The 26,538-nt window shown below is 34.8% G+C and overlaps 5 protein-coding genes across 5 annotated transcripts; 3 read left to right on the plus strand and 2 right to left on the minus strand.

Moving 5' to 3' along the window:
* The first annotated feature begins 3,589 nt into the window (after nt 1–3,589).
* On the plus strand, nt 3,590–7,338 carry LOC145123722 (delta(8)-fatty-acid desaturase). Its single transcript, XM_079058933.1, has 2 exons — nt 3,590–3,773; nt 5,827–7,338. The coding sequence occupies exons 1-2, from the start codon at nt 3,725–3,727 to the stop codon at nt 7,179–7,181; spliced, it is 1,404 nt and encodes a 467-aa protein (XP_078915059.1). The 5' UTR covers nt 3,590–3,724; the 3' UTR covers nt 7,182–7,338.
* A 2,434-nt stretch (nt 7,339–9,772) lies between these two features.
* LOC145125965 (protein ABIL1-like) lies at nt 9,773–13,823 on the plus strand. Its single transcript, XM_079061378.1, has 9 exons — nt 9,773–9,996; nt 11,085–11,167; nt 11,260–11,410; nt 11,483–11,582; nt 12,347–12,439; nt 12,552–12,633; nt 12,734–12,792; nt 12,864–12,961; nt 13,421–13,823. The coding sequence occupies exons 1-9, from the start codon at nt 9,913–9,915 to the stop codon at nt 13,589–13,591; spliced, it is 921 nt and encodes a 306-aa protein (XP_078917504.1). The 5' UTR covers nt 9,773–9,912; the 3' UTR covers nt 13,592–13,823.
* A 647-nt stretch (nt 13,824–14,470) lies between these two features.
* LOC145123957 (UDP-D-xylose:L-fucose alpha-1,3-D-xylosyltransferase MGP4-like) lies at nt 14,471–16,570 on the plus strand. The gene is made up of 4 exons (XM_079059147.1): nt 14,471–15,262; nt 15,582–15,743; nt 15,854–16,069; nt 16,272–16,570. Exons 1-4 carry the CDS (start codon nt 14,759–14,761, stop codon nt 16,482–16,484), a joined length of 1,095 nt encoding a protein of 364 aa, XP_078915273.1. The 5' UTR covers nt 14,471–14,758; the 3' UTR covers nt 16,485–16,570.
* A 1,093-nt stretch (nt 16,571–17,663) lies between these two features.
* LOC145126343 (S-adenosyl-L-methionine-dependent methyltransferases superfamily protein) lies at nt 17,664–19,247 on the minus strand (the record flags this gene model as incomplete). The annotated part of the gene is made up of 2 exons (XM_079061727.1): nt 17,664–19,057; nt 19,200–19,247. Coding segments are annotated over 2 exons (1,251 nt in total), but the record flags the coding sequence as incomplete, so codon positions are not given.
* Nucleotides 19,248–19,863: 616 nt separating this feature from the next.
* On the minus strand, nt 19,864–20,943 carry LOC145123959 (RING-H2 finger protein ATL67-like). The gene has a single exon (XM_079059149.1). It carries the CDS (start codon nt 20,687–20,689, stop codon nt 20,123–20,125), a length of 567 nt encoding a protein of 188 aa, XP_078915275.1. The 5' UTR covers nt 20,690–20,943; the 3' UTR covers nt 19,864–20,122.
* Between the last annotated feature and the right edge of the window lie 5,595 nt (nt 20,944–26,538).

Here is a 26,538-nt window from a genome sequence, read left to right on the forward strand (position 1 = left end):
CACCCGCCTTAAAACATGCAAGAAAAAACAACAAGCTTCATGTCCACTGTCAGACTCACCTTTCCGACCTATTAACCTGATTCCAACATTAATCTTGATTGCAATGACAACAACAAGCGCTGCACCACCAACGATAACCCCATCACAACCGGTAATACCGACCTCATCTAGGGCAAATGTAAAGGTTGAGGGGGAGCCGAATGGGAAATCGTCAACCAAAGGGAAGAAGTCCAGATAAGAAACATTTGTAACGATAGAGACGACCATCAGCTCCAACATGGGAAGACCAAATATGTCTGGAAGACCATCAAAACCCACTCCCATAAACAACGAGTTGACAGTGTAAGTCTTACCGCCTATGTTACAACAACACCTAACAACAACAATCACGATGCAACAAAACGTCTAAACGTACATACCACTACCACATTTGTTTCCATATGCACACTACCAGGAGTTCTGGCCACCACGATCTCAACAAACATATGTTCCAAAAATCAACCTAGGACATCAAACAGTGCCACAAGTCCGTTGGATATCACAAACGACGAATAACAATGCACTTAGAGAAACAAACAAGAACATCAAAGATTGTCGCATCCTGAGGTCAGACAACTCTCATCTTATCAGAAGTATACGAGAATATCAACTACTAGTAGAAACAAACATATCAGAAATCTCAAAGTATGACAAGTCGGGCGACCTAGATGATCATATTGAAAACTACCAATGGACGATGGATGCTTATTATTTAGACGAGAAATACCGGTGTATCTTTTTTCCAACCACCTTATCAGGGCCAACATGACTATAGTACAAAAGGTTACCAGTCGAAAGCATACATGATTTCAATCATCCGCGAGAGGAGTTTTCCGGTCACTTCGAACAATAAAAGAGGTACACGACAAACGCTCAAGCAATCTTGGGATGCAGATCAAGCGAGGATGAGTCACTATGTGTACCGGTTCAACAAAGCAACCCTTAATGCTCCAAAAATGGCAGATAACATAGTGACATTGCTTTTACATTTTCAGATAACGTCTGTGAGTTCTCTTCAAAAAAACTGGTTGGCAAACCACCTTCAAGGAATGACATGACGGAGAGAGTTCATCGATATATAAAGCAAGAAGAAGCAACATTCGAGAAAATAAAGATCGATCAAGGAGAAAGAGTCTACGTTAAAAAAGACAGTCGTACACCTTATGTGAATGTTTCCTTTCAAGAAAACTAAAGATATAACAATACGAGAACACAACGAATGACTCGTTTCATACATCATGGTCGCAATTATCCGCTAGCAAGAAATGGATGAAGAAATGATATGAAAATAGTAGTGGAAAACAAAAAGAATAATCGAGAAAGAGTAAGAGACAAGTCATGAAGTAGAGAACACGACAAGTATTGCGAATTCCACGAATCTATCAGGCATGATACCATTGATTTTAATATGTTACGAATATAACTAGATGAGCTAGTTCACTTTTCAAAGTCTCAATATCATCATAGTCATCACCAATAATAATCATGTCATTTACATACAAATATATGAGAATTCGATCGATACTTATGCATATAATAAATAAATTTAAATCATGATTACTATGAGTGAAACCAAGATAAGTAATCATTATAATAAATTTATCAAACCTAGCACAAAGGGTTTGTTTGAGAGCGTATATGGCTTTTTGAAGCCTACAAACTTTACCCTGTTGGTGAGAAATACTTAGGGAGGAGTCATGTAGACCTCCTCATGAAGATCTCCATTCACAAATGCATTATTGGCATCTGTTTCGGAGAGAGAGAGAGAGAGAGAGAGAGAGAGAGAGAGAGAGAGAGAGAGAGAGAGAGAGAGAGAGAGAGAGAGAGAGAGAGAGAAAATCTACCAATAAGGCTAAGCTTAGAAACTTTGACATAATTATCATTTAGAAGTTTCTAATTCAGTTATATAACCTATAATATACTTTTTACTAGTTTAATAAGAAAATAAGTAATATTTAATACTCAATCATCCATTATAAAAAAACCTCTAACTTTTTAGGTTTTCTTTTAAACGACAAATATATTATACGTTAAAATTATTTTTAGTTCCATCTATGTTTAAGATAATATTGGATTTAGAAGTAAAAAAGAAAAGACAACATTGAATATCGTTGTGTTGAAGTAATTTTTTTTGGGGGAAATGTCACTTTGACACAATTAATTATTGCCATTTATTGATCACTAATTTTTTATTTTTATTTATTATTATTATTTTTATTTTTTGCGCATAGGTCATTAAACTCACAACTTACCTATCTATTAAGTCACTTTCGTTAGTTTTTGACAGATCCTTGTTAACCAGTTAATATAAATTACATGAATGGCCCATATGGTTTCAATTTCTTTCGTGGTTGGTCCTCACTAGCACCGTTCATCACCGGCACCACCACCGTTTACTTCCGACAGCTACCATTGTTCACCTTAGGCAACCCCCACATTTTTTTGATTTAGAGTTTAGTTTACCGGTCAAACTCCAACTCTCGTCGACCTAACCTCCCTTCGCCTTAGTCCTCACTTGTCGATGCATCCATTGCTCATCATGCGATCGTCCCCACCCCTCAAGCTCGTTTTTTTTTCTTCTGGTCGACGACACAACAATAGAAAATAGTAATTATTTTCGAATTGCAAAAGTTGTTTGATGATTAGATTTTCAAAGGCTATTAATTTATCGAAGGAAGGATGGATCAAAAGATGGGTTATGGATTTTCGTTTTGATTTCGATGATGATGATGGTTAGTCTCGTTGTTGGTTTAGTTTTTGAAGGTTTGAAGAAGGGTGAAGGATTATTGGATACCTTGATTTTCTATGCAGATGAATTGATTTTCGATTTTCGATGGATGATTATGCTGTTTCTCTTTGAGATAGTGTATGATATGGATTTTCGATTTCACATGTCGGAATTGGTTTTCGAATGAATAATGCGAGTATGGATTTTCTTTTCAATGATGTTTCGAAAATGAATTTAATGTGAAACAAAATGATATTGGTTTTCAAAGATGGTGGAGATTTTCGATTTTGGTCGGAGGTGAAGGGTGGTGGCTGCTGGAAATGAACAATCATGGTGTTGGTGATGAACGTTGAATGACGAGTTTTCTATTTACTAGAATATCTTTCCAGCGAAGGAAGCAAGGAATGAAATCTTTTTTTGACAAATCCCTTGAACTTGCCTTTCTTGTTGATGGACCAACCATGAAAAAAATTGAAACCATAGGAACCATTCATGTAATTTAGAATGCCTAATTAACGAATAATTTATTAAAACCTAAAAAAAATAGACAAGTAAATTATAAAGTTTAATCCCAAACAAAATACTTTAAAATCAAATAAATAATATTAATTAATTGTGTTAGATTTTTTTTGGGATGACAATGGGCGGTCCATCAAACATAGTGTGTAATAGGATCGAATTCAGGACCTCGGAGGGATTATCTGGTACTTCACGCGTTGAGCTCATCGAAGATATTTTCAACGATCAATTCGATCTCAACCGTTGATCTTTTCTCCTACTGCAACCTTGTTCCTTACTAATATAATATTTGCAATTTTGCGCTGTTAGGGTTCAAAATAGCGAAACATATTCGTATCAAATTCTCTCTCCGGGTTGCATCGCTGCACATTGTGCTTTATATTTGTTATTTTAACATAAATCATCGGTGGTGAAGCAGTTGGAGGTGGATTCGTGTCGATGTGTGAAGATTCAACGATGGTTTCTCCTTCCGTTGCTGTCGTTGAAGGTTAGTTTTTGTTTCCGATTCACATTTTGAGATTTTCTTGATAATGATTTTGTGATGCTTGATCGGGGTTTACTCCGTTTGTCGATTGCTTGAGCCATTCTGTTGGTGTGGTTGAAGGCATGGTGTTTGTTTCCGATTCACATTTTCGAAATTTTATATGCTACGTTTTGATTTATATATCATGATGTTTGAGTCGATCTGTCGTTGTGGCTGAAGGTTTGGTATTTGTTCCGATTCACATTTACGAAGTATAAAAGGTTCATTATGATTTCCTGTAGTTTGTCAGGTTTGTATGAGGATGACGTTGAATCGGTTTGTTGATTTGATTGTTTGAATCATTCTGTTGACTATTGCTGGGGTCGAAAGCCGGTCGTTGTTTCCAATTCGCATTTTCTAAATTTCATCTGTTTTCTCTTTGATTTTGTGGCGTTTACTCGGTTTGTCAGTGGATGTAGTTGACTCGCTTACCGATTTGGTGTTTTTAATTGTGTGAATCGTTCTATTGCTGTCTTTCAAGTCCGGTCTTTGCTTCTGCATCTGATCATGAATCCATTTGTTAGATTTACTTTATCTGTTCTATGCATAGTGAAATTAGATGAGAAGCTATGATTTCTTATTTTGTCATATTTTCCAAACGAATTCCAGTATTTGTAAGGATTTGATCATGAATCAAATCTGACTTTTCTGTTTCTAAAAGATCAAATTCATATTCTACTGGCATCCGATCTGGTTTTTTAGGAATAGCAACCCTGATGTACGCTAAGGTATCATTTTTTTCTCTAGTATAAAGCAGAGACTTTTACCATAATAATTTATTGGAGTATTATTGTTTCATTTTTCTCCCAAATCACCCGCTTTCTCAGATTAAAACAAGAACACACCCTTTATTTATTCACTAATCCTGTTTATTCATTCTTTGATTGAATAGTACAATTATGTGGATGGCCTTAGCCTACTTGATTCTAAGCTTACTTAATGTGCTCACATTCTAACCTCTTTCATTATTATGTTGTGCTTAAAGCAATAGTAACTGTATCCTTATATAGTGGGTATAGGTTGTTAATACATGATGGAATGTGTAACTGTAAAAAAGGGGCAGATATTCTATTACCTACCATGTGTGTTTGTGGGATTGGTTGATTTTGGTTTTTACTAGATTAAGTACCAATTATAAGCAGTAAGATTACCATTTCTTGAAAAACTAGATAAGATGTGAACTGAATAGGATCTATAAGATTTGTTAGAATATCTCTGTATTTTCTTGGGTTTTTTTTTTTCTTTTCATGTTTCTACTTTTGGAGAATCAATAACCCAAGAAATAAACTAGTTAAGGAAAAATGTCCATTCATAGTCCATAAAAAAACTCTCTTAACTCTTGCGGGTCCTTGTTACACACTACCTTCTAATTATTCCGATATTTTATAATTCTGATTTATCACCGGTGGGCCTGCTAAACTATCTAATTAAATGTTATTTAGCCCTATCATTAAATTTTCAAATTGCCCATACTATTACCTGTCTTTTTCAAGTATAATACCTATGTCCATTTTTCGGTGCAATAACTAATAGTTTAGTTATGCCTTTAATTAAGTCAAAAGTGGGACCCCTAATTCTGGACTTTAAACATGTTTAAGGCCTCTTTAAGCTTTATTGTTAATAAATCATGTAAAATAATAAATGTGTGCTGTCATTCACATTTCCAGAACAAGTTGTGTTTTACCAAATACCAATATCAACAATATATTTTTAGTTTTTACCCATAATAGTAATCGTACTTTCGATTTTTCTACCAAGGACCAAACATGCAACAAAAACATATAATAGGGACCGTCCGAGTTAAAAAAAAAGTTAGGTACCATTCATGTAATTTACTCCAAAAAAAAGAAAGAAAAAACAAACCGGGTTCTTCATGTTCAATGTTGTTTTTGGTAGAAAGTTGCTATAATGGGTAAAAGTTAAAGTATATTGTATACATATATGGTAAAAAAGGCAAAGTAGGTTGCAATTTATTAAGTATATATACTGTATCTGACACGTAAGCTTTTGTATGCAGTTTTGGATTCAACGACCGATGGAAAGAAATACATAACATCCGAAGAGTTACAAAAGCACAACAAACCTACCGATCTTTGGATCTCAATTCAGGGCAAGGTTTATAACGTGACTGAATGGTCCAAAATACATCCGGGCGGCGATATCCCCCTCTTGAATCTCGCCGGTCAGGACGTGACCGACGCGTTCATCGCTTTCCACCCGGGGTCCGCCTGGCAACACCTCCAAAACCTCTGCACGGGTTACCACCTAAAAGACTACCAAGTTTCCGATATCTCTAAAGACTACCGAAAGCTCGCGTCCGAGTTTTCAAAAGCCGGAATGTTCGACAAAAAAGGACACGGTGTCATCTACTCACTCTGCTTCGTATCCTTACTCCTTTCCGCTTGCGTATACGGTGTTCTATATTCCACTAGTGTCGCAATTCATATGCTTTCGGGGGCGTTATTGGGATTAGCCTGGATGCAAATCGCGTATCTAGGCCACGATGCCGGTCATTACCAAATGATGTCGACCCGCGGGTGGAATAAGTTCGCTGGAATCTTCATCGGGAATTGCATCACCGGAATCAGCATCGCGTGGTGGAAATGGACACACAACGCGCACCACATCGCGTGTAATTCCCTCGATTACGATCCCGACCTCCAACATCTCCCAATGCTCGCGGTCTCATCGAAACTGTTCCAATCCATCACTTCCGTTTTTTACGGCCGTAAATTAACCTTCGATAATCTTGCGCGTTTTTTCATCTCCTACCAACATTACACATATTACCCGATCATGTGCGTGGCACGTGTCAACCTTTACCTACAAACAATATTATTATTATGCTCAAAACGAAGAATCCCGGACCGAGCTTACAACATTATCGGGACTCTGGTTTTTTGGACTTGGTTTCCGGTTCTTGTTTCGTGTCTTCCGAATTGGCCGGAACGTGTGGCGTTTGTTTTGGTTAGCTTTTGTGTGACCGGAATCCAACATGTTCAGTTCACGTTGAACCATTTCGCGGCTGATGTGTACGTGGGCCCACCGAAAGGGAACGATTGGTTTGAGAAGCAAACGAGTGGGACAATTGATATCTCGTGTTCGTCTTACATGGATTGGTTTTTCGGTGGGTTGCAGTTTCAGTTAGAGCATCATTTGTTTCCGAGGTTGCCGAGGTGTCATTTGAGGTCGATTTCTCCGATTGTTAGGGAACTTTGCAAGAAACATAATTTGCCGTATACGAGTTTGTCCTTCTATGATGCGAATGTGACGACTCTTAAGACGCTTAGGACTGCGGCTTTACAGGCGCGTGACCTGGCGAACGGGGCCCCACAGAATTTAGTTTGGGAAGCTTTTAACACTCATGGTTGAGATCGTGTCTCACTCGTATTGTCTGTCTATCGCAGTAGTATTTGTCTCGAGTATTTTTCGTTGTGTATGAGGTTTTGAGCGTATTTCTGCGGTTATTGTATTTTATGATACTGATTATGGATTCATGTTATTTATAGATTTTGCGTTTTGATTATAATCTACCATTATGGAGTCATGTTCATTTATAATTATCACCTTTTGGGTCGTAGTGGTGCTATGCTCTACTATATTGGGTTGGGCTGGGCATTTGTGTCCAAAGACGTTGAATACTTGAATCATAGAAATTCTTGTATCCTTTCATTGATCAGCCAGCGTTTGAATCCAAGATGCATTCTGATCCAAAATAGTAGTGTCCAATTATTTGAGGCGATAAAATAAATGGGTAAAAGGAGTTTGGTTGTCGGGGGCGAGTTGTAACATTTAAAGTAAATATAGTTTTGATACCAAAGAAATTGTTTGCAACCAGTTTTCTTATTTTAAAAAGATTTTTTAAGTGTATCGTTGTAAATACGTTCTAACAAAATTTTCTCATTCATAAATTAACCACTCATTTTATTGTATAAATCGTTATTTATCAACTTCATTCTTGAAAATGCATACCTCATGGTGAATATCAGAGAAAATAAATGCTACATTTAGTAAAAGATATGCTATTGGATACACTCGTAAGCACGGTGCGTTTTTTTTTTTGCCAAAACCGAACCGCAAATGTGGTTTTTCTAATTACAAAACTGTTGGTGTGGTTTATTTTTCGGAGATTGGTTTCAGGCCTAATCAGTCTAGTTTTTAACCGCATGACTTTGGTGTAGTTCGGATTCAAACCACTAAACCTTGGATGCAATTGAACATGGCATAAGTTTAATCCTATCTTCGATGTGGGACATGCAAGTCACCGGCAAAATAAAACAATAATGTCAAAGACAAGATTTGAACCCTAGACATCATGTTCATAACTCCAACGTTTTAACCAACTTTGCCGATGATGTTGTATACACTGAAAAGTTTAGTTGACAGTTCCGCATGATGAAAAAGTTATTCTTACATATAGTTTATGAATTGAAGAGTCAATTTCCATTTTTTCAATGAAATGCGCGAGAGATAGGATTTTTTTTTCTCCAATACAAAATATGCACACTCTCAATTCGTCAATTAGAATACAAAATGGGAGCAAACACATGTGATGAGTATTTAAGGATGTTTGAACGGACCACACGAGATAATGTTTACAAGTTTGCTAAAGTTGTGGTTATGGTTTACATGAAATAATATTTGCGCAAACCTACGATTAGTAACATCCACCGATTATGCACGATACATGAAAACAAGCATGGGTTCCTTGGAATGCTGGTAGCATTGATTATATGCATTGGACGTGTGCAATATGTCCTAATGCATGCCGCGTTCAATACATGCGAGAATCGAGATGATCATAAAGAACCGAAAATAATTCTAGAAGCAATCGCGTTCTACAATCTTTGGATATGACATGCATTCTTTGGTGTTGCGAGTTCTAACAACGACATTAATGTAATTGACTAGTCGTGAGTATTCAACAACATATATCTTGGAAAGGCACATAATGTGCCCTTTTAAGCGAATAGAGTATCCTACAAGCGTGAGTATCATCTTACTGATGAGATATATCTTGAGTTGTCTATATTTGTCAAATCGTTGACATATACAAACGACGATAAACGATTAAAGTTTAAGACGAACCGAAAAGCAACTAAGAAGGATGTGGAACGAGCATTTAATACTTTTGAGAGGCGTTTGCGGATACTCAAACTCCCAACACAGTCATATGATCTTAGAAGATTGCAAATCATAATGTATACATGCATCATATTAGATAATATGATTTTATAAGATGAAGGAAAAACGATATGCCATTACGATGAATACAAAATTGTGCCTGAGTAGATATGAGTAGATATTGGTATGCCACACTAGATGACAAACAGAAGGGAAATACATGATCACGATACGTATCACACAATTCACGTTGATTTAATGAAACATATTTACAGAGCTAACGTACATCCTATCGACAAGGATTTGTACGTGGTTACAAATGAATATTCAGACATGCATTTTGACGAGGATTCGGACGGTGAGTCGAACGATGATTCGGCGTGATGAATATTTTAATTATTGTTATATTTTAATTTATTATTTTTAATTATGTAATTTGTATTTTGAAGTATGAAATTTTTTTATTAGTTTTGTATTTATTAAGATATTTTTTTATTAATTTTATATATTTTTTAATTATAGTTTTATAATATTATTAAAAAAAAGGGAATAATGAGAAAATTATTCGGCCAAAAGGTAAATATGATTTGGGGTCTCTCTCTGCTCCATATTTTTATTTTAGCGGGTTTTACAGTCCAATTGTCATTTTCACTTCCAACCGACTCTTCCAGTGGCTTTGCTTCTGCTCAACAAAAAAAACCCTCTCTCTCTCTCTCTCTCTCTCTCTCTCTCTCTCTCTCTCCCCCCCTATAATATATTCTTTTCTATTACTTCCAAATCTAATCCAGACAACAAGCATTTGATGCTTCCCAACTCGGCTTACTGAAAAGTTATTCCAAAGTTTCACTAACTCATTTCTCAAATTTGCATTGTACGATCAAAGCTAGGGTTCTTTTGCTGATATCAAATGATCACTTCTTCTTGAATTTCCCCCAAATTTGTTGTTTTAAGCTCGTGATTCAGCTAGAGACAGAGAGTAATGGAAGTGGAACAATCAAATCAATCATTGACCTTCCACGAGCCTTCCATGGAACAGAGCATTAGCTTCGTTACAGCCCTTCAGGTTTTAATTTTCAATTCAGTTAAAATTTCCCTTTTTTTTTTTAAACTTCACATCAGATCTGAGTTTTTGGTATATAGTTATATATGTTAATGATGAAAATCTGTGCGATATGTTTGACTTTTTCTGTGATACTTTCACTGTTTGATCTCTCTTTATGTGAATAATTTGCATGTTGTAGGAGGTACACTTTGACTCTGGGAATCAAATTGGTTATGTCTATGCTAAACTTTTCTAGAAAAATTGCCACCTGCATTTAACTTTATGACAGAACTACAAATTGAATAACGTTGACGTTAATTGCATTAAAAACACGTACCAATTCCGCATTCTAGAAATAATAGGTTTGACTTCTTAAAATAAATGAAATGATGATACTACAATAGCAATGAGAGAGAACTGGATAGAATGGTTGTGGCCTGTGGGTGTTTGGATGGGAGTGTTCAATGTGATTATTATGAACCAGAGAATCAAAATAAGATAATCAGGTAATTAGATGAAAAGTTGTTAAATTAGGCAATTCATAATCAGTTTTTTACACACCTTCAAAACTCATTATTTTCCACCCTACAAAATCAGAAAATTAGAATCATAATAACTTTTTGCCAAACATTCAGAACTCCCTTAAAATACACATCTTTTAAACATGTGATCATTTAAGTGTGAGTTGTCATGATCGAATTACTTAATTCTTAAAAGCTTAGGGTCCATCAATAACATGGGTTGTCATGTTAGAGAGAATTCGTATTATTAACTTAAGGATCACATGCACATGTGTCTGGTCAAGCTCAAACATTGCAATTTTCATAGGAAATAGGAAAAAGTGGTACTTGGTAATTTTGGATTGATGAATTCTAATTAAATAGCATCATTGATGTGTTTATTATAGCATTCTACTTTCATTTCTTCCTATTATACACAAATAAATGAAATTACATTGCTATTTCTTTCGGTTAGCCAGCCTTTCTGATTACATAATAATTTGTTTACATTACAACATGTGTTTTTTTGCTAGTTTTAGATATTGATTAAATAATAGCTAATTATTGCGTTGTTAATCGGTTTTAATCCTTGTTTAATGTTTGTTTTAGGAACTAAAAAATCTAAGGCCTCAACTTTATTCAGCAGCTGATTATTGTGAAAAGTCTTATCTTCATAGCGAACAAAAACAAGTGTGAGAATCATTTGGAAGCTGAACATCTCGTAATAGTCAAACAAATCAATTTTTATAAAAATAATGTAATTTTTATATTCGTTTTATTGTAGGGTTCTTGATAACTTAAAAGATTATGCAGTACGGGCACTTGTCAATGCTGTTGACCATCTTGGCACTGTTGCTTACAAATTGACCGATCTTTTAGACCAACAAAGTTTAGAAATTTCAACAACTGGATTACATGTTTCATGTTTACATCAGGTAAGATGCGTTTTAAAAGATCTTTTATACCAGAATTATTGACGATTCATTATTTATTCTATTTATGTTAAGCAACTTCTTACATGCCAAACGTATACGGACAAAGAAGCACTCAGACAGCAACAGTTGCTAGCTGCTGTGCCACGTCATCACAAGCATTACAGTTTGCCTAGTAAGAATATTTGTGCTCTTTTGTTTATGCAGTTTGCTTTCAAGTTAATGGGACCCACAGAACGAAAGTGTTAGATGACTGAAAAAAATAGAGCTTAACTATTTAGAAGTTTTGGAAAAGGTTAACTACCAAGAGGGCAAATAACAATTAATGCCAATGCACTTTCATTTGTCTGTGTATTATATCATCCTACTTTCATTTTTTTCTATTACAGTGTTGTACTTTGAAAAATGTACTTTCATTTCTTTTCTTAGTAGAATATTATATTTTGAAAAATTTACCCAATTATAGAAATGAAAATTGCTTTGTATTTGGATGATATTGTTGTTATAATTGGGTAGATTTTTCAAAGTACAATGTTTTAATAGGAAGAAATGAAAGTAAGATGCTATGATAAACAAATCAACGGAAGTACATTGCTATTTCTTGCACTTAACCGTTATAAAAATCATTCAAATTAGTAATGTTTTAAAATTCAATCACCACATAGAATTAAAGTGAAAGTATGTTGCTATATATTATTACCAGAAAGACAAACACAGTATTAATCATTTGATAATTTGACAATCAACAACATCTATATCAAAATTTAAAAAATAACAATATTTATCTCAAGATATTTGATAATTTTGGTACAATTTGTCTACAGTTATAGTACATTGTTAAATCGGTAAATGAGCTTTAGTACATTTGATTTTTGGTTATTATTGCTCAATTGTATTTCATAATGGAACTTTAACATCTTACACATTGTTTCAACCTAGAATCTGTCAGCAAAAAAGTCCATTTTAGCCCTCAGACTAAAACTGATGGAAATCAGAGTCATTTTCATTCAAGGCCTCGACAATTTTCTTCAGGTAACAGTAACACATATATATATATATATATATATATATATATATATATATATCATTTGAAATCTTATAATGTTTGCATGTTTAATAAATCTGCATGTTGCATTTGAAGTAGGCACCCCGCCTGCAAATACACTTTGTTGGCATTTAGCATCAGAAACCAAGTCTACATTGAAAGCCAGTTCACGCTCAATGAGGTGCGTAAATATCTTCATTTAATGTTTTCTTTTGATTTCATAATATTTAATGTATTAAATATGATTGCAAAAGGTAAGTATTTTGGGTTATTATTTGCAGTTTTGATGAGCCGAAAACTTCTGGCCATGCTCCTGTGTCACATCATCATCATGCATCCCGTATGTATCTTTTTACTATTTTTGTTTTTTAATTGCATTAAAATTGTATTTATAATACTTATTACATGTAGATGGAGGTGATGGGGTACGGACAAAATCGTCTGAAGCGACGCGGAATGCGGGCCCAGCTTCAAGCGCCGCGATTCAGACGCTTGGCATCTCACGACTGGTAACGTTAAATTCGATAATTATTAACATATAAGAAGATTAAGGGGTTAGTGTCTTAATACATTAAGCCAAGGTTTTTTAGCTTAACATAACATATTAAGTCATTTTGTCCAGATTAAGGGGTTGTTTCTTTTTGACTTGATGAGCTTAATGGATTAAGCACTTAATCTGGACAACTATACATGGCTGTTTCTTTTTTACTTACTCCTGACAGAATCGATTAAGCTAAAAAAACTGGCTTAATGTATTAAGACACCGACCCTTTTACCTATTTCCCCTTATATATATATATATATATATATATATATATATATATATATATATATATATATATATATATATATATATATATTTTTTCACACAACTCCTCTGGCATTAAAATTGATGAATATTGTGAAATGTTTTTTGTTAGAAATAGAATGCAAGGGTAAATTTGGGTAAAATGTATTTGGTTTGACAGGATGAGTTGGAGGGTCCAAATCCAAACCCAATGATGTCATTCCGGTCATTTGATAATCCTAAACGTGAGGTTGCCCATGTTCCTCCTCATCCTATACGCAGCAAGAGTGTTTTGTCCTCTTTTTTTGTCAAACAAAAGACACCCAAACTAAGGACAAGTGCCGTTTCTTGAATCATTTGCAATTGCAACAAGGAAACCCCTTATATTTCAATTTCATGACTTCACTTATGTGCTCATGAAACTGCGAATAACAAGTGTATATTTATATTTCCTTTGCTTGTACCTGCATTTTGTTTGTTTGTGTATGCCTGTATGTAATTTGGTGTTTTATTTTTTTAATAAAAGTGTTTGACTATTGATTAAATCTATAAAACATTATGAGTAATCCCTATTCTTTTGGCTATATTGTTTAGAAACTGGATGGAGTTTGTCTATTTTCAAGATTTAAATCCAATTTTTCTTCTATCTCATAATAATTATTTTATTTATTTGAAATCCTAAAAAAAGTTCATATTTACTAGAAAAAATATCTTGACATCTGTTTATTGATGTGTCATTGTAAATTTAGGAGAAACACCGGAATGTAAGATTTGGTGAATGGTAATTACTAATTAGCAATGAAAAAAGGTTAAAACGAATTCGGTAAACATGTGTTTGAATATTTTCAAGAAAACTCTTAAATTTGCTTTATTTTTTTTAAAGGTTTAATCTTTTCTCTAAGTCTAGTATTATCTCATATTTTTTATTCAACTTTTTAGTTTATTTTTTTTACCTTGTATCATTGGTTTCTAAGTTTCTTAAAGTAAAACTCGTAAGAAAAACTTTAAGTTCATATGTTTTTTTTAATAAATCAAAACAAAAAAGTTTGCGAGGGTTATTTTGAAAAGAAGAAGTTAGAACTTTTTTCAAAAAAATATTATAAAGTAAAGATTGCCTGCTAAAATTGTCGAATAAAAAAAATATCTAAAAAGAAAATAAAATTAAGATTTAATCAAGAATAAACTTAATAGTATATAGGAGTTAGCCCTTTAAAAAATTTATAAATCTTATTTCCGGTGCCTGTCAGTCTGCCTGACCAACAACTCTGTATGACAGTCGTTAACTCGTTATTGTTACTACCGACGCGGTAACTGCGTAAGTTAGCATAACCCACCACATATAATTCTTCTGGTTTTAGATCCAATCGGAAAATCTTCCACTGAACCTCCATAGCTTCACACTCTCAAGCTCTTCCACACTCACTTCACCAGCTACACTCACAAACACCAAGAACACACACTAAATCTATCCATACATCATTCAATTGAATCAATCCTCAGGTTTTTATATACAAATTCAATGTCATCAACATCATCACTTCATCAAAGGTCACTTCACAAACCCTACAATTTGTTATTCCAAAAATCATCAACGGATGGTCACTCAAAACCCTACTCCTTGTCAATGCTCTTTAATCGGACCACGCTTTTGCTCCTCCTCACCCTCCTCATAATCCTTGGCGTGTTCTCCCCATGGATCGGTGACCGTTCAACGTTTTTTTCGTATTCAGGCAATTCTAGGGTTTCTTTGGAAGCGAAATGGCGAGGATATACGCTACCGGAAGCGGTGGCGTATGTGGCGAAGAATGGGAGTACGGTGATTGTTTGTGCGGTGAGTCAGCCGTACTTGCCGTTTTTGAATAATTGGTTGATTAGTATTGTGAGGCAAAAGCATCATGAGAAAGTGCTTGTTATTGCGGAGGATTATGCGACGTTGTATACTGTTAATGGGAGGTGGCCTGGTCATGCTGTGTTGATACCTCCTGCACCTGATGCTCAAGTTGCTCATAAGTTTGGCTCTCAGGTATGATTTGATATTTGTTCTGAACTAAAATGAATGCTTGCAAGATGCAAGATGATGATCTGTGTTTAGCGTAATGAATAGTGGTTTGGCTTTAGTTATGGCCTATAATTGGAGTCTGGAGATGTCAAAATCATCTGATTCACCATTGCTTAGTCAATCACAAGCCAAAGATGCCTAGCTAATTGCAGTCCTGTATGATTTGTCATTCTGTTGGCAGTTCACTTTGCATACTGGTTGAATCATATTCTTTTGGCATTACCTCCATGTATCAATCCAGAACTTACATTCTTATGATTAATGGTTTTGGTTCCATTTGCAGGGATTCTTCAACTTCACTTCCAGAAGGCCAAGGCATTTGCTGCAAATCCTAGAGCTTGGATATAGTGTGATGTACAATGATGTTGATATGGTCTGGCTAGCAGATCCATTTCTTTACCTCAAAGGAAAACATGATGTGTACTTTATGGATGACATGGCTGCTGTAAGTTTATCGTCTAGATATTTAAGTTGTTTCATCGAGATGATCATCAGATATTACTTATTTTTATTTCTAAAAACCTTGGTCTCATTTTGTTTTGCAATCTTGACCAGGTCAAACCGCTGGATCATCCTAATGTCCTCCCACCTCCTGGGAAAAAAGGGCGTACTTATATTTGCAGTTGTATGATTTATATGCACCCAACACCAGGGGCAAAATTGGTCTTGAAAAAGTGGATTGAAGAGCTTGAAAGTCAACCATGGTCAAAAGCAAAGAAAGCTAATGACCAGCCTGCTTTCAACTGGGCATTGAACAAAACAGCAGGCCAGGTGTCTTTCTCATACCTTTAACCTTATTATTTATGGCTGCGTACTTTGAAACATCAACCCATTATATTATGGTTTAAAAGGTAGCATTCTTATAACTAGGTAGATTTTTTCAAAGTACAATGCCCTGATAATACAATGCTATAGTATTTTTTTTATTTTTTTTTGGAAAGTAGAATGCTAAAATAAGAAAAATTGAAAGCAGGTGGACCTATACCTGCTCCCTCAGGCAGCATTTCCAACAGGTGGACTATATTTTAAGAATCAGACATGGGCAGAAGAGACGAAAGGAAAACATGTTATAATTCATAACAATTACATTCTTGGTTTTGAAAAGAAAATAAAGCGCTTTCATGACTATGGTCTTTGGTTGGTTGATGATCATGCCTCTGAATCGCCACTTGGCAGATTACAATAGGCTGCAACCCCCAATCTCACATGGAACCCAACTCTTTATGTACTATTATTCTTTTGTAGAAATCTTGTAAGTTTTCAACTGCATAACTTTTTTTTTTTTTTTTTTTTTGAATGTTCATGGTAAAACTACAAAAACGTTCTTATCGTTACAAAGTTTTACAAAATTCTCCCTCCTTTTTTTCCTTCATTTGACATTTGTCTGGACTCTTGAGGGGGAAATTTGAAAAAAAAAATATAAAAATAATAAACAAATGAAGGCACAAATCCTACAATGATCTTTACAAAATTTTATCATTGCAATAATCTCAATATCCTTCTCAATAATAGTTCTCATTAGTTAGTTATGGGTGGTCTATTAACCACACTGCAGTAGGCCCTTGTATCTTCACCCTGAATGTGGGTGGACGAGATCTCTCACCAGACTCATGGTGGCATGGTGTATATTGAGGACGATGTTATGCATCACACAAATAATCATTTTATTTATGTGATTTTATCTACTAGTTACTTAAATAATCATAATTTGAAATACACACAGGATGACTATCTTATTTTTACAACTTCGAATTTGAAGATTACAGCCAAATCACAATCACTTATTAAACACCCCCAAGAACAGCACCAAAACTAAACCAACCAAGTTAAGTATTATTTCCTTATTCACAGAAAAAAGAGACTTGTAACCTATCAATATCATTCAACAACTTTCGTATATGTACAGTCCACCAAACCATCTAAATTCTTAAAACAAAATAACTGCGTTTATTGTATTTGATGTACTTTATATATTCTACCTTGCGGCTTTCATTTATTAGCTATTAAACATCAGTTTCTACCTAGTTTGACCAAACATACCCATAAATTTGGTAATTATTGTGTTTGGTCTAGCAAAAATCAGTAAGTTTAGCACTTTCGTGGAAATAATGTTTGCAACGTTGTGGGTATGCATCCATCACCAACAATAACCTCATATTTTGACTTTAGTTTCTGTCCTTAAGTTTTTCTATCACGTCCCTATTAAAACGGCTTCAGAACATTGATTAGTAGTCAAATATTTGTATTTTAATAAGTTATATGAAAAATCAAACATTGTGTATTGTTTGAGCAAAGGGATTAATAGCTATTAACAGCCAACAAGCTAACCCAAAAGCATAGATACAAGCACAATTGGAGAAAAATATTGCTTATTAAAACTTGCAAATTATGCATCAAGACTTGTACCTCACTGGACATGTTAAAATTCAATCTGAACCGGCAAACTGCACCCAATAACTTAGATACAAATCATATTTGCAGAAGAATATTACTAATACAACTTCTACGTCAATGCATTAAAAGTTGTACATCATCCATTAAAGACTTGTACTTTGACTAGAAAGGCCTAGGAGGCTTCTCCAAAACAGCAGAAAAGAAAACCTCTCTATCATCATCTTTATCAACCTTTGGTACAACCACCCACTTGTGCCTTTTGTACCTCAACATCTTAAAACCCTCCAAATAATCCTCTAAATCCTCCTTTAAGCAAAAAAAACTATCAATCCATAACAACCCTCCGGGCCTAAGTACTCTATCCCAATCATATAGTACAAAATCTAATAGCACGAAATCGATCCACCCGTCCAGAAACCTTGTTGTGTGGATCAGATCCAACGTGTTATCAAAAAACGGGAGCCGTTGATTTATCGTCATGTAGATTGGTACAAGTCCACGAAGCGCAATCATTTCACTAAAAGGCGCCCCAAGGTTTATCGTAGCAGAGACAATCGTCACATTGTGGTCCCGCATTCTAGCAGCAAAAGTACCCGTTCCAACGCTAAAGTCAAGACCGATACGTATCTCGCCGGGCTTCAGGTCTAGAATTTCTGTGATCAGGAAGTCTGGAGTTGAGTTGGTCGGACCCAGATAAAGGGGTCCGACCCATCTCGGCATTTCATGATGTGTCAGATTGAAACAATCTGCACATTTGAAGAAACCTTTGCCTGTTTTGCTGGCAGCAAGACAGACAAAACCTTTGCATCGGTAATGACTCCATCGGACGTTTTTATCATCTGGGAGTCTCCAAATGGACTCGGGGATTGGGTACGGTTCGGTGTAGAACCGTGGGGCTCGTGAGAAGCACCGTCTTCTTGGCAATGGGTCACACCCGTGCACCATTAACCGTTGAGCCAACTTCCAATCATCGTTGCATATGTCACCAACATCATAATTCATATACTCTTCGAGCTCTTGTTTCATTGAGAAACACGCATGTCCTATGCTTGTGAATGTCCCGTTTGCGCCCATGAAGTTTTGTTTTCCTAATCTATTCGGTTTCATCCGAACATATTTCCGGATTTCTTCTGTTAGAAAGAAATCCTGCGAGACGTGAACCGGTTGAACCGAGTTTGAGTTCGACTGGTTCACGTCACGTTCAGGTAATCCATCAACCTCGTTTTCCTCAAACTTTGCAGACTCGATTAAACCCAAAATGTTTGCAAGAAACGAACTGTATCTTAACGCGTGCGGAGAATTCTTGTGTGAAACTTTAATATCGATAATTTCTTGCTCGATTTTCTTGATAACTGTCTCTAATATCTTGATTTCGGGATGATATGTAACATGAGGATTAGAATCATACATGCATTTAGTATCCAAACTAATAAAAGGGTTGAAAGAGTAAAATTTTGAAAATAAAACCACACAAATAAGTGAAAAAACACAAGATAAGAAAACAAACTTGGGAATTCCTCTCGATATGCTTAACTTCATTTTTGCTATGAAAAGTTCAGAGTTGCATCCTATAGAAAACTTGATAAAAATCTAAGCTTTGCTTGGATTTTGAGATACCAAATCTTTTGAATTTTTAATATGATCTCGAATCTTGAACTTTTGGTTTGACTATTTAAAGTAATAGTTTATGAACAAATTGGTTTCAGATTCAAGGTTCTAGTTTGACAGATGGATTAAGAAGAATTAACAATTGTTTATCACAGTGTAAGCAACCTTAAAAGTCTTGTATAAACAAATGCATCCATGATTTCTGAACCTACAATGTAGCTCAAGTGATGCCAAATTCAAGATAATATAATGTAAAAAAAAAATGCATATTATCATGCGTAAATAAAGGAACCGAATTAATTTCTCACAATCAAGATCCGAAAACTCGAAAAGATGCAGGAGATGAAATTTGATCACATGATTTCGATGGTGTTTGAAAAAAATCACAGATTTTTTAAAGAAATGATCGTGTGACCATGGAAAAAGTTGGTCAACCATCACGATTCATGAACAGGGAAAGGATCAAACGTTTCGAAAATCATGGAATCGCAACAAAAATCACATGAAAGATGAAGAATTTCATGAACAATTTCACTTTTTCAATCTGTTCAATTAAGCCAGAATAAAAAAGTTTGAATCTTATAATTCGAATATGTTATTGATCAAATAGAAGCTAGAAAATGAAGTAAGAAGAGAAATTCTGAAATCACAAAATCTGAAACAAATTAAAATCTGAACCTCTTAAAATCATCTAAATTCACTAATCAAAACCCTAATTTCTAGAGAAAATGACAGGAGAATCATCAGTTCATCGTAATATTACTAAACAATCAGCGAACACTCGGAATAGATTGCGAGAGATCTGGTAACGCTTCAGTTAAATTACCTCCGGCGACGCCCGTCGGAATACTGTGAGAGAGGAACAACCTCCGCCAACGGAGTTGACAACGGCGTAGGAAGCGGAGAACTCCGGCAAACAGGACAAGTAGCGTTAAGCTTCAACCAAGCATCAACACAAGTCAAATGAAAACAATGCTTACAATCAGGTAACATCCTCAACATCTCCCCCTCCCTATATTCACACAAACAGATTGCGCATAAAGAATCAATTCCCTTCGAGAACGGAAACTTAGGGTATGAGTTGATCACTGCTTGATCAAGTCCTACGACGGCGTTCTGCTCTTCATCATCGTTGTCGTTGTTGTTTTCATCTACGAAGATTATACTCGGTAGAATTACGCCGTTATCGCTAGGGTTTTGGTTTTGGTGGCGATGCTGGTACTGGTACCTGTAACGGTGGCGGAAGCAGATGTAGGAAGCGAGGAGGAGGGTGGCGAAGAGGACGAGAAACCCAAGTGCGATGGCGATGGCGTAACCGAGGCCGATGTTAGTTAGGTAGTAATGGGTAGGGCTAGTGATGGGGGGTGGAGGAGGAGATATGGTGGACATTGAAGTAATAGTGGTGGTGGGTGGTGGTGGTGGTGATGTCCATCTGGAGGGAGGAGACAGGGTGGACGTGGTGGTGGTGATGGATATTATCGGAAGTGGGTGGGTAGGTCGCTGAATTGCAGCATTAAATGCGAGTTATAGAGAGAAAGGTCATTAATGTCGATACAGAGGAATCAAAGCATGAAAATGGCGGATTGCCATTGAAGAACCTACCATAAACCACAACGCTCCCCCATCCAATTTTCTTTGTTTGTTTGTTTATGGGTTTATTAGAAGGACACTTGGAGCCACAAAGTCATTTTTTCCTTAACGGATTTTTAGGATAAAAAAACAATTTTTTATTAATGTTTTTTTTTAGAATATACTATTTAACTTATTTTTGTATAAACTTTTTTTTAAACAAGATAATATATGTTTGGCAGAAATAGATGATAGTTTAAAGCTGAACACCAAAACTAAAATTTTATCTCTATAAAATTATAACATTTAAAAAAATATATAAAATGACTTTAAAAAGATAATGACTTGATAATATAATTCACCATGTCAACTTTCAAAGAGTTGGAGGGCTCTACCTCCATCCATCAAGTCAAGTAATTTGCTATCGGAATTTCTTCCACCGCCTATCTCATACTTCTTCTTTCTCCGGATCGGTTCCTAGTGTCAGTCAATCAAGATTCGCCATACGGAGGGATCCACTTTAGGCTAAGAGAAGAACGGATCAAATACCAAGACAACTTCTTTCTCAAGAAGTGCAACAAGTACTTTAGGAATTTGGGGATCTCATGCCCCACAAGTTGCCAAGTACCCTTTAGGAGGGACAATCTACCACAAGATTAAATTGGAGCCTGGAGTCATTTTCCTTAACTTAAAGTTAGAGATGGCAACGGGGGTGAGGAAGACATGAGACCCTAATCCCCATCATCATCCCCGAATCTTCATTCCAATCCCCATCCTCGTCCCCATAATATAAATGAATCCTAATCCCCACCCCCAATGGGGACCGGGGATCCCCAACGGGGAATAAGATTTCATTTTTTTTTAATATGAAAAGTTTTACGTAAAGAGAAAATCTAAAATTCAATTATACTAACATAAGTTTAAAGACTAAAAAAAACATAAAAATATTCATAGATTGCACACAAACTATATACAAGTTTTCTACCAAATTTAAATGCATACATAAAAATTCAAGTAGAAAAAAATTAATTATAGTGATATTTGAGGTAAAATAGATAAACCAAGTACAAAATATTATACATGAAGTTAAATTATTAGATAAAAGAAGAAATAAATGTACAATTTCAACCAAGTAGTTATTAATGAGTTTGGTTACTTTTTTAGATATTGTAAATTATACTATAAATATATAAATTGTTTTGTATTACACACACACACACACCGGGGCCAGGTCCAGCGTTAGGGACTAGGAGTATCTCCATCCCCACTTTTTTATTCAGGGATTCCCCATCATCGGTCAACTTGAGGATTCCCCGGTCAAAACGGATGCGGGTTTCAGGTCTCCCATCGGATATGAGTTTTTTTTTATCATCCCTACTTAGAGCAAATACCCCCAACCCCCCATATCTATAAGTTAAGGGGGTTGGTTGAACTCATGAAAGAATTAAAACTTTCAACTATACATGTTTACTCACTATTTTATTTATATATTTTTTGTATCCGATTACAATTAAACGGTATAGTTTACTCACTATTTTATTTATATATTTTTTGTATCCGATTACAATTAAACTCTTTTTGCAGTTGTTCAAAATCAATATTATGACCGATTATTATATATTAATGCTTATCCTGCATCTAAGTTGCCATCCCAGAGACCTTGACACCTCTAGAAAGTTTCCAAAAAAAAAAAACACTAAGGTTACGTTTAGTTACGGAAAAACAATTTTCATTTTCTGTTTTTCGTTTTCCCTTTTCAGCTTTCGTTTTCCGTTTTCAGCTTTCATTGAAAAATTTAGAAAAATCTGTTTAGTTAAAACTTATTTATTTTTCAATTTTCAGTTTTAGAAAATTAGAAAACGTGTTTAGTTGTGTATTTTTCTATCAGTTTTCATTTTTAGAAAACGATAGCGATATTAGGGTGGGGGTGGGGGCGGCAACGGGGGGCAGTGGTGGTGTCGATGATGGCGGCGACGGTGGTGGTGGTGGCGGCGGCGATAACAGCGGGGTGGCAGCAGTGGTGGTGATGGCGGCGGCGGTGGTGGTGATGGTGGTGATGATGATGGTAGGTATGTGTTTGTGGGGTGTGGGTGTGGGTGGGGATTAAGGTGGCTATCTATTTGTGGGTGTGTGTGTGTGTGTGTTTGTGGGGGTGGGGGTGGGTATGGCTGTGTGTTTGTGGGTGTGTGTGTGTTTGTGTGTTTGTAGGGGTGGGGGTGGGGGTGGGGGTGGGGGTGGATGTGGGTGTGTGTTTGTGGTTGTGTATGTGTGTGTTTGTTTGTTTGTGGGGGTGTGGGTGTGGGTGGGGGTTGGGGTAGGTGTGTGTTTGTGGGGGTGAGCTTGGGAGTGGGTAGGTAGGTAGGGGTATGGTGGGTTGGAGGTGTTAAGGTGGGGTAGGTAGAGGTGGGAGTGGGTGTATGTTTATATTTTAGAAAAAATTTGGAATTAGAAAAATATGGAAGACAATGATTATTGGTTTTCCAAAAAGTTCCAACTTCTTTGTAATTTTAGAAAACGGAAAATTTTCATTTTCCGTGAAAAATTTAGAAAAATAGACGAACTAAACACGTTTTCAAAATTCTCATTTTTCTTGGAAATTTTTTCCGGAAAACGGCCAATTTTTCGCAACTAAACACAACCTAAACTTTCTTCGGATTATATGCATGTTTTTTGTTGCTGGAATTAATCAAGAGCATCTCCGAACACATGAACTAGATTTTAGATCTTCATTCTCCTGTTTTTGAGTTCTTGATTTCAGAACATCAAAACAATCTCTAAACACGTTAACAAAATAGTTATTTAGTTTTTGTTGCTCAAAAGCATCTCCAACCCCACGTTCTTGAGTTTTGGAGTCGCTCTGGTTTTCTTGTCACATTCCTTGTCCCAACACATTAACACACATACACACATCAATTTGCTTAGTTTTTGAGTTCTTGATTTCAGAACATCAAAACAATCCCTAAACACGTTAACAAAATAGTTATTCAGTTTTTGTTGCTCAAAAGCATCTCCAACCCCACGTTCTTGAGTTTTGGAGTCGCTCTGGTTTTCTCGTCACATTCCTTGTCCCAACACATTAACACACATACACACATCAATTTGCTTAGTTTTTGAGTTCTTGATTTCAGAACATCAAAACAATCTCTAAACACGTTAACAAAATAGTTATTTAGTTTTTGTTGCTCAAAAGCATCTCGAACCCCACGTTCTTGAGTTTTGGAGTCGCTCTGGTTTTCTTGTCACATTCCTTGTCCCAACACATTAACACACATACACACATCAATTTGCTTAGTTTTTGAGTTCTTGATTTCAGAACATCAAAACAATCCCTAAACACGTTAACAAAATAGTTATTCAGTTTTTGTTGCTCAAAAGCATCTCCAACCCCACGTTCTTGAGTTTTGGAGTCGCTCTGGTTTTCTCGTCACATTCCTTGTCCCAACACATTAACACACATACACACATCAATTTGCTTAGTTTTTGAGTTCTTGATTTCAGAACATTAAAACAATCTCTAAACACGTTAACAAAATAGTTATTTAGTTTTTGTTGCTCAAAAGCATCTCCAACCCCACGTTCTTGAGTTTTGGAGTCGCTCTGGTTTTCTTGTCACATTCCTTGTCCCAACACATTAACACACATACACACATCAATTTGCTTAGTTTTTGAGTTCTTGATTTCAGAACATCAAAACAATCCCTAAACACGTTAACAAAATAGTTATTCAGTTTTTGTTGCTCAAAAGCATCTCCAACCCCACGTTCTTGAGTTTTGGAGTCGCTCTGGTTTTCTCGTCACATTCCTTGTCCCAACACATTAACACACATACACACATCAATTTGCTTAGTTTTTGAGTTCTTGATTTCAGAACATCAAAACAATCCCTAAACACGTTAACAAAATAGTTATTCAGTTTTTGTTGCTCAAAAGCATCTCCAACCCCACGTTCTTGAGTTTTGGAGTCGCTCTGGTTTTCTCGTCACATTCCTTGTCCCAACACATTAACACACATACACACATCAATTTGCTTAGATTCGTGTTTGTTTTTGTCCAGATGTGGATTTTCATTGTGGTTGTTTTCAGATTTTTTTTTCATTGTAACACACACATGTCACATGCTGTGAGTTTTTATTCGAGTTTTTAACCAAAATGGGGTTATTGAAAAAAATATTTACCAATCTAGTATAGTATGAAAATTATTTACCAAACTAGTGTTTTTCTTCATTTTTTTTTATTTTTCAATATTTCTTATTGTTTTTCTATTTATTAAAAAATCAGCTTTTTTACTTTTTTTAATTCAGTTTTTTTTTTACTATTTATTGTTTTTAAATATCAGTTTATTTTTTTATTTTATTTTTGTTTCAGTTTTTTTTTATTAAATTTTATATACTTTTATTTACTATACATTTAACATAAATATATAACATACAAAAGAGCTTTATTATTTTGGTTCATTATATGCCTATTTGATTAATTTTTTTCTACCGTTTATATAGTGATTACGAGTTTACTTTAATTTTCTTACCATTTATTTTTATATATATATATTTTAAAAACTTAACCCTTCACAAAAAGAAGTTTTTTCTCATGTCTTTATTTATACAACCTTTGCATGCTTTTTAATTGAGTTTCTTTACATTGAAAATAAAATATAAAAAGCAAAAGTAATAGTTGTGTTATAAAATTTTGTCCGTATATTCTTTTTTTACAATTTTGTTTTCACGTGTTTTGAAATAATAGTTTTTATTGATTTGGAAATTTGTTTTCTAAATATTTTTTACATATTTCGTTTTATGCATGTATTTTATGATTTCTTTCGTTTTACAAATTAGATTTTTTTTTTAAAATTTGTTTTCTATGTTTTTACATATTTGTTTTTATGTAAAGACAAAAAATATGTAAACTTTTGCTTTTTATATTTTATAATGTAAAGACACTCAATTAAAAAGCATGCAAAGGTTGTATAAATAAAGACATGAGAAAAAACTTGAATTTGTAAAAGGGTTAAGTTTTTAAAATATATGTATAAATAAATGGTAAGAAAATTAAAGTAAACTCGTAATCACTATATAAACGGTAGAAAAAAATTAATCAAATAGACATGTAATGAACCAAAATAATAAAGCTCTTTTGTATGTTAGATATTTATGTTAAATGCATAGTAAATAATAATAATAATAATAATAATAATAATAATAATAATAATAATAATAATAATAAACTGATATTTAAAATAAATAGTAAAAAAACTGAAATAAAAAAAAGTAAAAAAGCTGATATTTTAAATAAATAGAAAAACAATAAGAAATATTAAAAAATAAAAAAAATGAAGAAAAACACTAGTTTGGTAAATATTTTTCAAACTATACTAGATTGGTAAATATTTTTTTCAATAACCCTATTTTGGTTAAAAACTCGTTTTTATTCCAATACACGAACACACACATTCTTGAGTTTTTCTCGAAACTAATGAACACACACATGTTCTTGAGCATTTGTTTTGGAATTAATCAGGCCGACTCTTGATATTTCGAAAACCTTATGTGAAAAACAATTTGAGGCCCCAAGCGTTCTCTGGTAATGTGGCATATCAAGTTCCCGTATGAAATCTAATTTTGGAGCTTTTATATGTACACTTTGTTTGAAGAACTGATTTCTAACTTATACAT

Source organism: Lactuca virosa, chromosome 7, assembly GCF_052849685.1.
Source record: "Lactuca virosa cultivar CGN04683 chromosome 7, Lactuca_virosa_CGN04683_v6, whole genome shotgun sequence".
In the NCBI taxonomy this organism is placed as follows: Eukaryota; Viridiplantae; Streptophyta; class Magnoliopsida; order Asterales; family Asteraceae; genus Lactuca; species Lactuca virosa.

Excerpts from the sequence above, each read along its gene's own strand:
- LOC145123722 (XM_079058933.1), top strand. The coding sequence starts at position 3,725 with ATGTGTGAAGATTCAACGATGGTTTCTCCTTCCGTTGCTGTCGTTGAA. Across the intron at positions 3,774-5,826 it reads TTCCGTTGCTGTCGTTGAAG|TTTTGGATTCAACGACCGAT; the intron begins GTTAGTTTTTGT and ends TTTTGTATGCAG.
- LOC145123957 (XM_079059147.1), top strand. The coding sequence starts at position 14,759 with ATGTCATCAACATCATCACTTCATCAAAGGTCACTTCACAAACCCTAC. Across the intron at positions 15,263-15,581 it reads CTCATAAGTTTGGCTCTCAG|GGATTCTTCAACTTCACTTC; the intron begins GTATGATTTGAT and ends TTCCATTTGCAG. Across the intron at positions 16,070-16,271 it reads TGAACAAAACAGCAGGCCAG|GTGGACCTATACCTGCTCCC; the intron begins GTGTCTTTCTCA and ends AATTGAAAGCAG.
- LOC145123959 (XM_079059149.1), bottom strand. The coding sequence starts at position 20,689 with ATGTCCACCATATCTCCTCCTCCACCCCCCATCACTAGCCCTACCCAT.
- LOC145125965 (XM_079061378.1), top strand. The coding sequence starts at position 9,913 with ATGGAAGTGGAACAATCAAATCAATCATTGACCTTCCACGAGCCTTCC. Across the intron at positions 11,411-11,482 it reads ATGTTTCATGTTTACATCAG|CAACTTCTTACATGCCAAAC; the intron begins GTAAGATGCGTT and ends ATTTATGTTAAG. Across the intron at positions 12,634-12,733 it reads GCCAGTTCACGCTCAATGAG|TTTTGATGAGCCGAAAACTT; the intron begins GTGCGTAAATAT and ends TATTATTTGCAG.